Source organism: Netta rufina, assembly GCF_964035555.1.
Source record: "Netta rufina genome assembly, chromosome: W".
Taxonomy (NCBI): domain Eukaryota; kingdom Metazoa; phylum Chordata; class Aves; order Anseriformes; family Anatidae; genus Netta; species Netta rufina.
This window is the reverse complement of record NC_140139.1, coordinates 9,450,572-9,464,826: the sequence shown is the minus strand read 5'-3', so window position 1 is coordinate 9,464,826 and position 14,255 is coordinate 9,450,572. Positions and strand designations below refer to the sequence as shown.

Here is a 14,255-nt window from a genome sequence, read left to right as displayed (position 1 = left end):
AAAATACACAAGAGTAGGAACTAGTGACAGTTTTTTTCCAAAACATTGTCTGATGGCTAGGACTAAGGAAGGGAACTGCTTGGCCAGAGAAGGGAGATGCTTGCTTCTCCTAGCGGGGACGCTGAGTTCTGCTTGGGCACGGGCAGTGGCCAGGCGTGCTCCTTGGGTTAGGAGCTGTGTTCCCATGCCGTTAACCCATCTCTCACACCCGGGTTGTCTGTTCTGGAGGACAGAGGGATGAGGAGGAGCAGTGGTGTGCTGTGAGGACGCCACGCAGCAGTGCACAGCTCTGCCTGTGGGCATGGGCAGTACTAGAGCTCCTGACACTTAATGAAGCTTCGCTCATGGGAAATCGGTACTTTGGGTGCTTGTGCTCTGCAGAGATGGTTTCGTTTTTCAGGATAATTGTATTTGCACATGTTTTTGCAGTGCAGCTTAAATTCTTCAAAATACCCCAAGCTTTAGCCTGCTGTGGTAGTACAACATTTGGAAATGGTCTGAGTATTGTGCTAATTTTAGCCTTGTTTCCTAACCTAGTACAGCTGATGCGACTGGGCTGTGTGTCTGCTCCCTCCCTTCCTTTTCCCATTAGCTTTGGTACCCATTGGCCAATAGCAAGTGAATTTTCAGAGGACCAGATCTCAGAGAGATTAAGCTCCTCCTGTGCAATCAGTGAACAAGAAGCATTCAAAGAGGTGAGAAGGCCTCAGACTGCAGCCACAGTAATGAAAAAGCCTCAGTATAATTTCAAACTGCTTGACCTCAAAGATCTCCAGGCTCATTTCAGTGGTGTTCAGGCTCTTTGTGGCAGTGCCCAGGGCCAGGCCCAAATGCCTTGGACCCGTAGCGGAGCCCTGGCGGCTCCCCCTGCCTGCTAGGCCACACTTCTGTGCTGGGTGGATGTCGCAGACCTGGCCCAGGCTGCCCAGAGGGGCTGGGGGCTCCTCAGGGAGGACTCTGGTTCTGTGGTGCCACCCAGAACTAACCATAAGGTGTTTGGCTGCAGGAAAAGCCCAGTCAAACCCAGTTAACCAAATGATAATCCCACTGCTACAGCTTGTTTCGCTGACCCAGCCACAGGAGCTGGAGAGGCTGCAAGAGCTGGAACTGGAGCGGCTGTTGGGTCTGTCACAGGACTTGGAGTGGCCGCAGGGTCTGTCGCTCGGTTGACAGTAGCATCAGTTGCAGCTAGATAGGCATGGGCCAGACCCCAGCACGTTAAAGTGATTTGTGTCACTTTGGAACTGACAGAGTCATGACACCCTTTTTTTCAAGCACTCTACCAGTTTTTTAGGATTTTGAAGTTGTTCAGGGGTGAATTTCCAAAACACTGGAGGTGCCCACTGCTCTAGAAACCTGCCCATATCCTCCCACACTCCCTGCCACTCACAACTATCCTGCCTCAGGACAGATCTCTGGATGAGATTCCTAAGTAGTTGTTTAACCTTAAACAAAACCTGAAGCACATTTAGGAGACATAACAACAAGAACATGCTGGTCTGAGTATCCCAAGGATATTCAATATTTTGGAGAACTATTGTAACAAGCTCGGAGGATAAGAGGGAGGTGAAGGAGAAAGGGAGAGTGAACAAGTAGGAAAAAATATCTTCCCCTTTCCCCTCCGCAGATTGGCTCCCTGACGAAAAAAGTCAATAGGTGTAATTGTTAATAGTTTCCTAGATATGGTTTCCAAAGTATAGAGTCGACGACAGTACTGAGTACAAATACCAGGTTGGAGTCATGACCAGAAATTTCATCCTATCATAAGCCACTGTTACACCGCACAGTACCATAATGATCTTAAACCAGGGCCCGGAAAGCATAAACAGCATGACAGGGAGCACATACAGAAAGTAACGAGTTATAAAACTCAATTTAGAAAACAGGCACAGCAGACTTGAGATTAAAGCAATCAGCACTGTGACTAGCAACTATTAAGCAGGTCTAATACTTATACCAGTTTTAGTTTAACACACTCTGGTCAGATCTGTCATTATCTCAACCCTTCAAGCCCCACGTTGGGCGCCAAAAAGGACTGTTGTGGTTTAATCCGGCTGGCAGCTAAACACCACACAGCCGTTCGCTCACCCTCCCCCCTCCCTCTCTGGGATGGGGGAGAGAAACGGGAAAGTGAAGCCTGTGGGTTGAGATAAAGACAGTTTAATAAGACAGGAAAATAATAACAATAATAATAATAACAATAATGATGATAATAGTACTACTACTAATAATGTGTACAAAACAAGTGATGCACAATGCAATTGCTCACCACCCGCTGACCGATGCCCAGCCTAACCCCGAGCAGTCCGGCCCCTTCCCCCCGGCTAGCCACCCCTATATATTGTTCAGCATGACGTCAGATGGGATGGAATACCCCTTTGGCCAGTCTGGGTCAGCTGTCCTGGGTCTGTCCCCTCCCAGCTCCTGCTGCACCCCCAGCCTGCCCATTGGCAGGACAGAGCAAGAAGCTGAAAGGTCCTTGGCTTGGTGTAAGCACTGCTCTGCAACAATTAAAACATCAGCATGTTATCAGCACTCTTCTCATCCTAAGCCAAAACATAGTACCCTACCAGCTACTAGGAGGAAAATTAACTCTGTCCTAACTGAAACCAGGATACAAGGCTGGGCTGTGGCAAGGTACAGGGAGCATGAGGAGGGCTCTTTGTGGTGTGGGGTGATTCTCTCTGGAAGAGTAGAAGTGAAAAAGGAAGTTAGGAGGGAAACCACCTTCCCAAAAAACACACTTCAACCCTGCTGGCAAAGCAAGGCTGAAATGGGGGCAGGCTAGCCAGCAGCAAGATTTACCCAGGGGCTTGGTGACTTTTGCATTGCTTCAAATCTCAAAGGGTGAAGGTCTCCAAAGTGCTGTGAGTTTGCTGCAGCACCTGTGGGGTGCCTTTCTCCAGTCTGGATGGTCAGGTTAAGCCCTGCTAGTCTTGGACTCTGGGATGCCTGCTCTGCTCTTTGCCATCCACAGAAACCTTTCTCCTCTGTTATATCTTCCACCAGAGGATCTCATAATATCTGTAACCGCTACCAAAATTAACTGTAATTTTTAAGGCTATCTTTGCATGGAGAGGGATTTTTTTTTCCAGGCAGTATTGTCATGCCAATGTGACAAAGCTGCTGCTCAACGAGAACCCATCCCGCCCAGCCCTTGCCCTTACCTTACTGCTCCCTCTGCAGCTCCAGCTAGAACAGTGAGATAGATCGCTGTGGAAATAAAAGGACTAACTTTTACAAGGCTTTTATTGCCAGCCTGGGGAGTACAATGCTACATAAATAATAATCATTAGGGTTATGACAGCTCCATAGTCCCTGGGAAATAAATAACACTTTACACTTCCATAGTGCCTTTTGTCCAGGAGCCTCGAATCCCTTTGCTGACATTAATGAAGCCTCATGATGTCCATAGCAGGATGGTAAATACAGCACCCCTCTAAGCAGACAAACATCCCAAGTTGGAGCCAGATAACCTGGCACCTTCAGTGGAGAGAGGAAGAACAGAAGTGGAGAAGAAAGTTTTGATTGGGTTTGAGGTATTGACTCGTGGAAAGCTGAATCCACAATTAGTAAGATTGTAATGTAGGTATGTTTATTCAGTGCTGGGCAGCACGGGGGGTAGTCCCACCAAAGTCATGCGCACCTAACGCGGCTTCAAGCTTCAAGGCCGTGGTTATACATGTATGCAGTAAAGAGTTACATATATATGAAGTTTCCCAATACGCCTATACATACGCATAACCTGTCCCCACTTAGTATTAAAATTAGCTACAAGAAGTCATTTCCATAAATTCCTCTTGTCTGCGCTTGCTCAGTGCCTTGTGGTGGTGGGCGCTGAGGGTCGTGGGGATGAAGTAAGATGTCTTCATCAGGGTTGAACTTTTCACCTCATCTCTTTGCGCATGCTCTCTGAAGCCTTGGTCACAATCTGGGCCATAAGGTTGTTTTGATCTGGTTCTTGGGGTCCGAGGGGCTCCTATTATCTGGAGGCCTAAGCGCAGCACAGTACATCGCAAATGTAGCACATATTCATTCTTAATCAATCGCTCTCTAATTTCTAATCCCAATGATTCAGCCCCCCCTTTTCTGGAAAATCTAGTAACTTCTTTTACTTAATACAAAAATTCTTCCCAGTCTCTATGTGTACCCCTCAATGCCTTGCCATGCACTTTTGTCAAGGAGGCTAACATGGACATTCATTGCAACAATTTCCAATTTCAAACAAGTATTACATAAGACAATATTAAACTTATACCTACTAATATCAATAAAACATTGGCTGACACAATGTGTTCAAAATCCCAGTTGCAGTTGGCGACCATCCAAAGAGTGTATCCCACCAGCTGTGATTTGTGTCTTGTTTTACTCTTTGCAAAACTCTGAATAACTTGTGATACTTTGTGTTGTTAGACTTGATCAACTGGTGGGATACCACTGGTGCCAAATATAGAAAATCACACCCGATGATTCTAACAAAGTTACAAATACGAAAGTTAGGATGATTTTTGCTAGGGGGATCTATGTTCTCCTTATCTACTTCTACAAAAGCACAAGCAGTTCTTAAACACACGCACCCTTGACCAACATATACAAGCACAGTCTTTTGACTAGTATTTGGATGAATTTCAAAGTGGCAAACACCTTGCTCCGTGTCAAGACATACATCCTGAGCATCAATTGTATTACTTTCACAAATAAATCCTTGTTGTTCCCGGGTAGCACATGATTCTAGATTTACAGACTGCCATTTCCCATTCTCCATCCGTGCCCATGTTCTATGCTCTGAAGGATAGAGCACTGTCTCCTCATGGTTTAATCCTAGTGCAATGATCAGTGGATAACATAAACTGTGGCATTACATATAGTAAGCATGAAGGCAGTAGCCATGCAAACAATGGGATCATAGGTAAAATTTACCAGGGTCCACCAAGACTGGAACTTCTTCTCAAAATCATTGGCATTGTCCCAAACAATCTTTCGGACTTCAGCCGGAAAAATGTCTTCACTTCCTTCCCTAATGATCAAGGCAGCTGTTGCCTGCAACCATAACTGTGCTTGCATACAACTAAGAGCTAAAGATCTAACTTTCCATTATGCTCTTATCCTCTGTTGTTACAGCTTTGGACCAAGGCCATTCACCATTCTCTATTATCACAGAGGCACCTTCTTGAATCACAATTACAACTTTTAAGCCATAGAAATAAAACAATTCTGTTAACTAAATTCTTGCTAACGGTATTATTAAATACTCCTGACCGTATTGTCCTCATTTTGCTCGAACGAGCTTTAGTTTCAGTTCACCGTCACCTGGTGTTACTTTCCAGGGGGCTTCTAAAGCTTTCTTCACTTGAGAATGGTGAATCCAGGCACTCTGTTCCTCAATTGCGGTGGAGGTTGTAAGGAGCACCTGGTATAGTCCTTTCCACTGTGGTTTCAAAGTTTTCTCTACAAGAGACTTAGTTACCTCTCAGGCTTTGGCAGTCCTAGTGGGGAAAGCCTCTGGCCATCCTGAAATGGTATCTGTTAACACCAGTAAATATCGACACCCCCCTTTTCTTGGAAGTTCGGAAAAGTCAATTTGCCACTGTTGCCCGGGCCCATGGCCTTTTCCAATTTGACACAGTTTTGGTTTGGGTGCATTTTTGGGGTTAGTCTAGAGACAAAGATCACATTGTTAAGTTATTTGAGTGATGGTAACATATAAGTTCCTGGCAAGATTTTTTCCAATTAGGGAGTTTTACAAGGTGTCTATTTCCCAATGTGTTTTCTGGTGTTCTTTCTTTACCAGTGACCACAATAAATTGGAGAGGATGACTAGCTTCCCCTTCCCTTCTTTGGTAATAGCCCATCCCTCTCGGTTATATTTTCCCTTCTGACTTCCGATTAATTTTCTATCCTTTTTTGTTATATACAAGCTTACCTTCAAGGGGAATTTGCCTGTCTGGAATCAGGGCTCTCTCCGTTGCTACCTCACCTTCTGCTGCTTCTTTTGCCTCTCTGTCTGCCAGATCATTTCCTTCCTCCAATTCTGAGCTCACCTTCTGGTGTGCCTTAATGTGCATGATTGCTACCTTTTTAGGCAGCTGAACTGCTTCCAATAATCTCATTATTTAGTCCGTGTAGATGTTTATTTTCCAGATTCTATTACGTCTTTGCAAGTGGTAACTGCATACCCAGCATGTCGTTTTCCGCTGATGACGTAGCTGCTTCCATATTTCCACATCATCAAAAGGAGTGTCCTTCAGGTCTGGACGGATGGAGTAGGTAGCTTCAATGGTCTCCAGGCAGTCATGGTGTACTGGCTTCCCTTGGTTTCTGCTGATTTCAGGAACCTTTGCGGGGAAGCCAGTGACCACCTTTCACTTCCAGCACTGTGGACACTGTGAGACACTAGCACAGTTATTTTCTGTCCCAAGGTGAACTTGCGTGCTTCCTGGATATTTAGCACCACTGCTGCAATGGCTCTGAGGCATCTCAGCCATCCCTTGACGGTAGCATCCAGCCGCTTATTAAAATAAGCAACTGCCCTTCAATATGGGCCCAGGTTCTGTGCTAGTATTCCCAGGGCAATCCCGTTTCTCATGGGAGAAAAGGAAGAATGGTTTATTTGCATCTGGAAGTCCCAGAGCTGGAGCTGACATGAGAGCCTTCTTTAGTTGGTCCTAAGCTCGCATGGTCTCCTTTGTCCATTGGAGGTCCCTGTTCCCATTTGCAATGAGCACATAAAGCGGTTTTACAAGCGATCTGTAATTATAGATCCACAATCTGCACCATCCTATCATTCCCAAAAAGGTTTGCAGTTCTTTTATTGTCTCAGGTTTCAGGGTTTGACATATTGCTTCTTTACGATCTTGCCTCAAGGTCTGTTGTCCGGCATTAACCTCATAACCCACGTAGATCAACTTCTGCTTAACCACCTGAGCCTTCTTCTTCGATACCCTATACCCCTGTAGTCCCAGAAAGTTTAGGAGGCTTACCGTCCAGGCCACACATGCTTCTTCTGTCTGGGTGGTTATTAAGAGGTCATCTACTTACTGCAACAGTCTTCCTTCTCCTGATGGGGCTTCCCAGGTCTCCAAGTCCTTTGCAAGTTGTTCTCCGAACAAGGTGGGTGAGTTCTTAAAGCCCTGAGGCAACCTTGTCTGTGTGAGCTGTGTTTTGCGCCCACTCTTAGGGCCTTTTTAATCAAATGCAAAGATTTTCTGACTGGCTTCATGGAGAGGGAGGCAAAAGAAGGCATCCTTCAGATCTAAAATGGTAAACCAGGTTAGCTCTGGTGTTAAGCATGTTAATCAATTATCGGGCTAATTCCTTCTCTATCTTCCTTTTTCAAGGGGTACTGTTTAAGTGCATTCTTCGCCTTCCCTGGTACATTAGAAGATCATACTCTGGAAAACACTTGACTTAGGATTTCCTCACTAATTTACTCTTTGGTCTCAATAGCTGTCAATATCAAAATCAACACTTCCACATATCTTTCATCATTTACCTCCAGAATAATCTCCCCATTTTTAAATGAAATGGTTGCTTGTAATCTTTCCAATAAATCTCTCCCTAGGAGTGACTCCAGGGAGTTGGGCATGTATAGGAACTTGTGAATGCCCCACTGTTTCCCATATTTATATTTCAATGGTTTGCAGAAATATGCTATTTCAGATTGGCCAGTTGCCCCCTTTACTACAATGTAATCATTCCCCACTGATATTAATGCTTTATTTAAAACTGATAAGTTCCACCTCTTTTTCCTCCTTCCCCAGCTTCATTTTTATAACCAGCGGATCTACTGGGGTAGATTCCCCCAGTCCTCTTCAGTCATCTTTTACACGCACGACCATCACCTCCCTTCTCCGGTTCCCTTTTCCGTTCTGGGCATTCGTTTTTCCAATGCCCAAGTTTTTTACATAGGGCACATTGATCCTTGCCTAGTCGGGGCTGCTCCTGTCTGGGCCTCATTTTTCCTTCTTCTCTAATAACTGCTATCAGCCTCTTCTGTGTGTTTAATTGAGGAAGATAACAGTCCTCTCTCCTTCCAAATTGCCCCGTGTACATGCACCACACCAAAGGCATATTTCAAATCTGTCCAAATGTTTGCCAGCTCAAGAGCTCTTATCAAGGTGATGATTTCCACCTTTTGGGCTGATGTTTGTTACCGCATATCCTGTGAGGTGAAATCCCTGGCGGATGAAGCTGCTGACATCTATATACCAATCCTCCATATCTTCTAGGGGTGTTTCCTTTAAGTCTGGTCAGGAGGAGTATACCATGTCCATGGTCTTGATACAATCATGAATGGGTGATCTGGAAACTCTGTTACTAAGGAAAGAGCCTGGGTTCACAGTATTAGTGCCGAAAAAATGTAGTGAACTCACAGTCCATTACACACATTCCTTTTCTTCTTCAGTAACTATCATTTGCATATTGCAACAGTGTCCCCTTTTCCGGAAGGGGTCTTTCAGGCTTCAAGATCACAGTTCCCGAATATGGTGGGGCTATTCTTGAACCCCTGTGGTAACACTGTCCAAGTAAGCTGAGTTTTCCATCCTCTATTATTATTTTCCCACTCAAAGGCAAAGAGTTTCTGGTTTTCAGTTGCCACGGGCAGGCAGAAAAAGGCATCCTTTAAATCTAGTACCATGAACCAAACTTGACTGTTTTTCTCAGTTTGTAATTCCAATCATTTTTCCCAATTTAAATTTCAAGCATTGAAAAAAAAAAAAGAAAAATACCTTTTCCTGTTGGACAGTTGCTCCTATTGAATTTACATTTACAGACTAATTAACACAGAAAATAAACTCCCGTAACCAACAAAAAATTCAAGCCTCACTTCTTCATTCCCTAGCTTTATTTCAACCAGTGGACCTGCTAGGCTAGATGCCCCAGGTCCCCATCATTCCTGACTGTTGTAAGTTTATCCTGCAACCTAAGACAATTTCTTTCCGGTATCAGGGGCTGATTGCCCTAGAAAGAGGCAATTAACTCTGTTTGTTTTCTGAAAGCAGGTTCAAAATTTTTTTATTTATATATTTTTTATTATTATTATTTTCTCTTCGAAAGTTCCCTTAGATTGCCAATGGGACCGCTGAGCTCACACATGAACTCAGGTTGTTTTAAGAGTTAGCTGCTTTTCTGTTTCCATGACAACTCTCTCGGACCCATCATGGTCCCTCTGCCCCAGAGGGCTCACAGCCGTGATTTTGAGATCTCAGCCTCGGGTTGAGACAGAACTATTAACATTCCTACATCCTCTTTCCCTGCTCATTCAACTTCAGACAGCTCTGTTAAATACTACATGCCACACCTTTAACACCTTCAACGACCCTTTTAACACTTCCTTTATCTTTCTCCAGCCTGTACTTTTCTCATGCCAGCACCAAAGGCTCAGTCAGGGTCCAACTTAATTCCATACCTTTTCCCTCCCAGATGCTATACAACATTTCATCCCATTTTCCTTCTCTCCTCAAAAACATTAATTGCAAGATAGTGTTATAGACGATTGATCCATAAAATGGCCATTTAGCTTATATAGTGGCCACCACTGACTGCAATACTTAGTGAAAGTCCTCTCGCTATCTGTGCCCCCAGTTCTAACAATATCCTTCGAATGTGCCGATATGCACCCAAGGAGGCTTTATTTAAAACGTCTTTGTTTTGGATATTACTTATTTCCTTGATTTCCCATTCCCTTGTATTTATTTGGGCGATCACCAACCGCATGAAGTTCAATAAGAGCAAGTGCCGGGTCCTGCACCTGGGACGGGGAAACCCTGGCTGCATGTACAGACTGGGCGATGAGACGCTGGAGAGCAGCCTAGAAGAGAGGGATCTGGGGGTCGTGGTAGACAGCAAGTTGAATATGAGCCAGCAGTGTGCCCTGGCAGCCAGGAGGGCCAACCGTGTCCTGGGGTGCATCAAGCATGGCATCGCTAGTAGGTCAAGGGAGGTGATTGTCCCGCTCTACTCTGCGCTGGTGCGGCCTCACCTCGAGTACTGTGTGCAGTTCTGGGCACCACAGTATAAAAAGGACATGAAACTGTTGGAAAGTGTCCAGAGGAGGGCTACGAAGATGGTGAAAGGCCTGGAGGGGAAGACGTACGAGGAACGGCTGAGGTCACTGGGCCTGTTCAGCCTGGAGAAGAGGAGACTGAGGGGAGACCTCATCACAGTCTACAACTTCCTCGTAAGGGGGTGTCGAGAGGCAGGAGACCTTTTCTCCATTAACACTAGTGACAGGACCCGCGGGAACGGGGTTAAGCTGAGGCAGGGGAAATTTAGGCTGGACGTCAGGAGGGGGTTCTTCACAGAGAGGGTGGTTGCACACTGGAACAGGCTCCCCAGGGAAGTGGTCACTGCACCGAGCCTGGCTGAATTTAAGAAGAGATTGGACTGTGCACTTAGTCACATGGTCTGTTAGTTACTTAGATAATGCTTTTTCTTGTCACACTCAAAGCATTTAAGAGCAAAAATAGGATCACAAGATACACAGCCAGGCCCATATATTGGGCACCACCAATCAAAACTTGGATAAAACAGCACTTATTTCGTCTGTCACACACTTCGTTCGTCTCCACCCACTCCCCTTGCGGAGAATATGGAACCGCGGATCAGACCTCTGCACTAGCTTCGCAGCGACCCTGCATCTCACTCACACAGCACAATCATGCAATCACACAGAGAGTCCCCTAGCACATTTCATTCATATCACAAGAATATAATTTAGAATGATAACCAACCAAACAAGTATTGTCTCTGACTGCGTTCTTCGTGGAGTGACTTATTCCACTTTGTTTCAAACCCTTACACTTACACAAATACTTTTAACACAAATTACCTGGACACTTAAGAATAAGACATACAATTATTAACACTCCAGTTAGTATTCCTCCAGCAGCTGAAAATGTTACCCAGATAACCTTGTCACAATTGTGAGAGGCCTGCTTACCCTTCTCCTGCTTCTTATACAGTCATTAGCAGGTCCATCCTGGCTTCCAAAACCGGGATGCAGCGGTAACCTCGGATTTGCTCAATCTACTCCCAAGATCGCTAGCAGTCACTCTATTGGTCAGCAAATCCCCCTTGACCACTCTATCGGTCAGCCTGTAGGGTACCCTCCTCCCTTACAGGGACTATGCTGCATGCCAGGCGTCTCTGCACGATTTACCAGCTGCCCCGGCCATGTGTACGACTTACAGGCCCCTCCTGTAATGTAAAACATACCGTTTGTCTGCAGCTTCAGGAGGTCCTTGTCTGCTCCCGTGGTGAGCAGCTGAGAGTGGAGTCCCCTCCGAGCAAAATACTCAGGGTGCACCTAGGGGCGTCCGCTCCGCAGCTGATCCCGCAGCCGAGCAGAGTGTCTTCTGCCTGGCTCACCAAAATGACTCACAGAAAGCTGACTCCACAATCAGTAAGATTGTAAAGTAGATATGTTTACTCAGCGCTGGGCAGCATGGGGGGTAGTCCCACCAAAGTCATGCGCACCTAACGCGGCTTCAAGCTTCAAGGCCGTGGTTATACATGTATGCAGTAAAGAGTTACATATATATGAAGTTTCCCAATACGCCTGTACATACGCATAACCTGTCCCCGCTTAGTATTAAAATTAGCTACAAGAAGTCATTTCCATAAATTCTTCTTGTCTGCGCTTGCTCAGTGCCTTGTGGTGGTGGGTGCTGAGGGTCGTGGGGATGAAGTAAGATGTCTTCATCAGGGTTGAACTTTTCACCTCATCACTTTGCGCATGCTCTCTGAAGCCTTGGTCACAATCTGGGCCATAAGGTTGTTTTGATCTGGTTCTTGGGGTCTGAGGGGCTCCTGTTATCTCGAGGCCTTGTATGTTTAACATTCCTTATCTTGTCCCTTTGTAAACAGTCCTCCTTATCTCTGACGCCTTGGTTAAAGTCTGAACCATAAGGTTGTTTTGATCTGGTTCTTGGGGTCTGAGGGGCTCCTGTTATCTGAAGGCCTAAGCACAGCACAGGCGCAGTACATTACAAATATAGCACCTATTCATTCTTAATCAATCGCTCTCTAATTTCTAATCCCAATGATTCAGTATTGTCCTGGTTTGTGTTTTGTAAGGATGTACAGATGGGAACATTTTCTTGAATCAGCCTCATGCGCTTAGCACACAGCTCTGTCTCACTCTGAGCACCTATATATCGATGCCTCCTGTATCGTGGAACTGATGGTTGCTTTTCCCTCTGTTACAGGGTTACCATCCATTGCCTCATGAAGCTGAAATCGCACACACCAAAAAGCTGTTCAGAAGGAGAAGAAACGACCGGAGGTAGATGAAACATCTCTTTAATGTTTTTTTTTTTAGCCTTCTCTTCTTCATTGCACATCTTCCCCCACTGTCTCATGGAGTGTCTTTGAACAATATTGCTCTTTAGCAGCTGTCACCATTGAATTAATGCAAAAACTGTTATTGGAGCACTAATGTCCATCCCTCCAGTTTGTCTTTGAAATTTGGGGTATATCTTGTATTGCTCCAGACCTCTTCTTCCTCTTAAATATTCCAGCATAGCCAGATCCCTCCACTTTCCTTAGAAGAGGCAGCTGGCAAGACATTATCTGTAAAGGCTTTGAGTCCCTGCGACTTGCTTCCTCTCTTTCCATAGAAAAGCAAAATCTGCTGACTTTCAGGGTTTGCTGCAAAATGGGTTGAGAGGGGTTTGCAGCAAGCCTCGGATGCCATTCTGCATGAACAAGGGGATGTGCTAAATAGGCAGGCAGCTGAGTGACTCTAGGGCTCTAGATGAGGGCATCTAGAGTCCTTGATAGGAATCCTGACTGTGGTTAAATGTGAAAATAAGCTGTGAATGAAGGAATCAGTTACACATGCAGCTTTCTTCTGCTGTGGCAGAGACAACAAAGCCAGGGCAGTAAAGCATTTCTAAACCCAGGAGTTTGCAGGATTGGTGTTATTGAACAGGAGGAGGACAGTGGTTTCTCAGAGCCTCAGTTGCAATGCCTCGTTGTGGCCTCATTTTGGGGGGAAGTCTTGCAGAGACTGCAATGGCAGGCAGGATGTGTCCCCAAATCTCCAAGCAGATGACTCGAGCCACCGCTCCTCAACTTGCTAACAGCCTGCAAGGAGCCATGGTGCAGTTATCTCTGTGCTTGTGTTGTTTTCCCTCAGTTTTACAGAGCAACTGATAAAAGCTTGCTCAGACAGCCCAGAAATTGTCTGTGGGCAGCGAGCAAGTCTTAAAAAGGGTCCTTCTATGCATCTCTTGGGGCTCCAGCAAAACTCTGTTTTCCAATTTAACGTGTTATTTCTGCAATTCAGATAGTTAGGGCATAGCATTTCATCATCAGCCTCTGTCTGGTTTTGCTTGCTCTCATGTCGCCATCGAGGGCTTTACAGTTTCTTCAGTTTAAGTACAGCAGTCTTGCAGAGATAAATAGGACCGAGTGACAGAGGTGAGGGGAGTTTGAGTAATCCCTTACAGTACTGGTGTGCTGCTGCTGTGAGCTGGATGTCGAAAGCCAGGAGGAAAACCAGACCAGTCTGCGGCTAGCAGTCACTGGGGCTCCCTCCTTTTTTCACCATACACAATTTAAAAGACAATTTTGTGATTTAGGGAAAAAAAAAAAAAGGCATGAGACCCCTGCAGAGCAAAGGGGTCTCATGCCTGAAGCTCCACACTGATACCTGGTGGGGCTGCAAAATGCAAACCATAGTATTACAGCACATTGTGCTGCAAAATGCAAACTGTAGCCCTCCTGCAGGTGCCTGTCTTCATCCCACAAGCCCAGCCTTTGCTACAGGCTGCATGCAGCCCAAAACACGGCCTCTGGCTCAGCCAGCCCTGCAAGGAGGTGGCTGGAGGATGGAGATGGGCATTGCACTGCGTTGAGTCAGAGCTGCAGCCATTGTAAATGTGTGCAGCCAGTCCACTGCAGAGCTGTGGGGATCATGCCAGATGTACTTCTTCTCTTCGGTTCAGATTACCACAATAAATAGAAGTGTTTAGGGCATTGCTGCCCTTCCTGTAGATGTCAAAGAGTGATAGCAAAAGGAACTGCCTTGAGCTGGTTCTGGGAGATACAGGGTGAGGAACAGCCCAGAGCAAATAGCTGAGTGTGAGGCTTTGCAGAGGACAAGGGTGATGTTCCAGGAGGAGAGCTGGATTAGGACAAAACACAAGGATTTACTTAAAAGCCTTCAATCTGGGTCAGTATGGCAGCATGCAGGAGGAGATGTGGGTCTGCTTCAGCCCTAAGCAGTCGTGAATGAAATAAAATGGAAA

The 14,255-nt window shown here is 45.7% G+C and overlaps 2 protein-coding genes across 7 annotated transcripts in view; one reads left to right on the top strand and one right to left on the bottom strand.

Annotated features, from left to right (window-relative positions):
* Positions 1 to 14,255, bottom strand: part of LOC311220853 (very low-density lipoprotein receptor-like) — a gene marked incomplete at both ends in the record, with an annotated part of 391,622 nt that overhangs the window by 242,873 nt on the left and 134,494 nt on the right.
* CTIF (cap binding complex dependent translation initiation factor) overlaps positions 1 to 14,255 on the top strand; it is a 156,975-nt gene that overhangs the window by 74,079 nt on the left and 68,641 nt on the right. For all 6 annotated transcript variants that reach the window (XM_084304527.1, XM_084304524.1, XM_084304526.1 and 3 more), the window contains one exon: positions 12,210 to 12,286. In XM_084304527.1, coding sequence (XP_084160653.1) covers positions 12,210 to 12,286 — 77 coding nt within the window. The remainder of the gene's footprint in view (positions 1 to 12,209; positions 12,287 to 14,255) is intronic.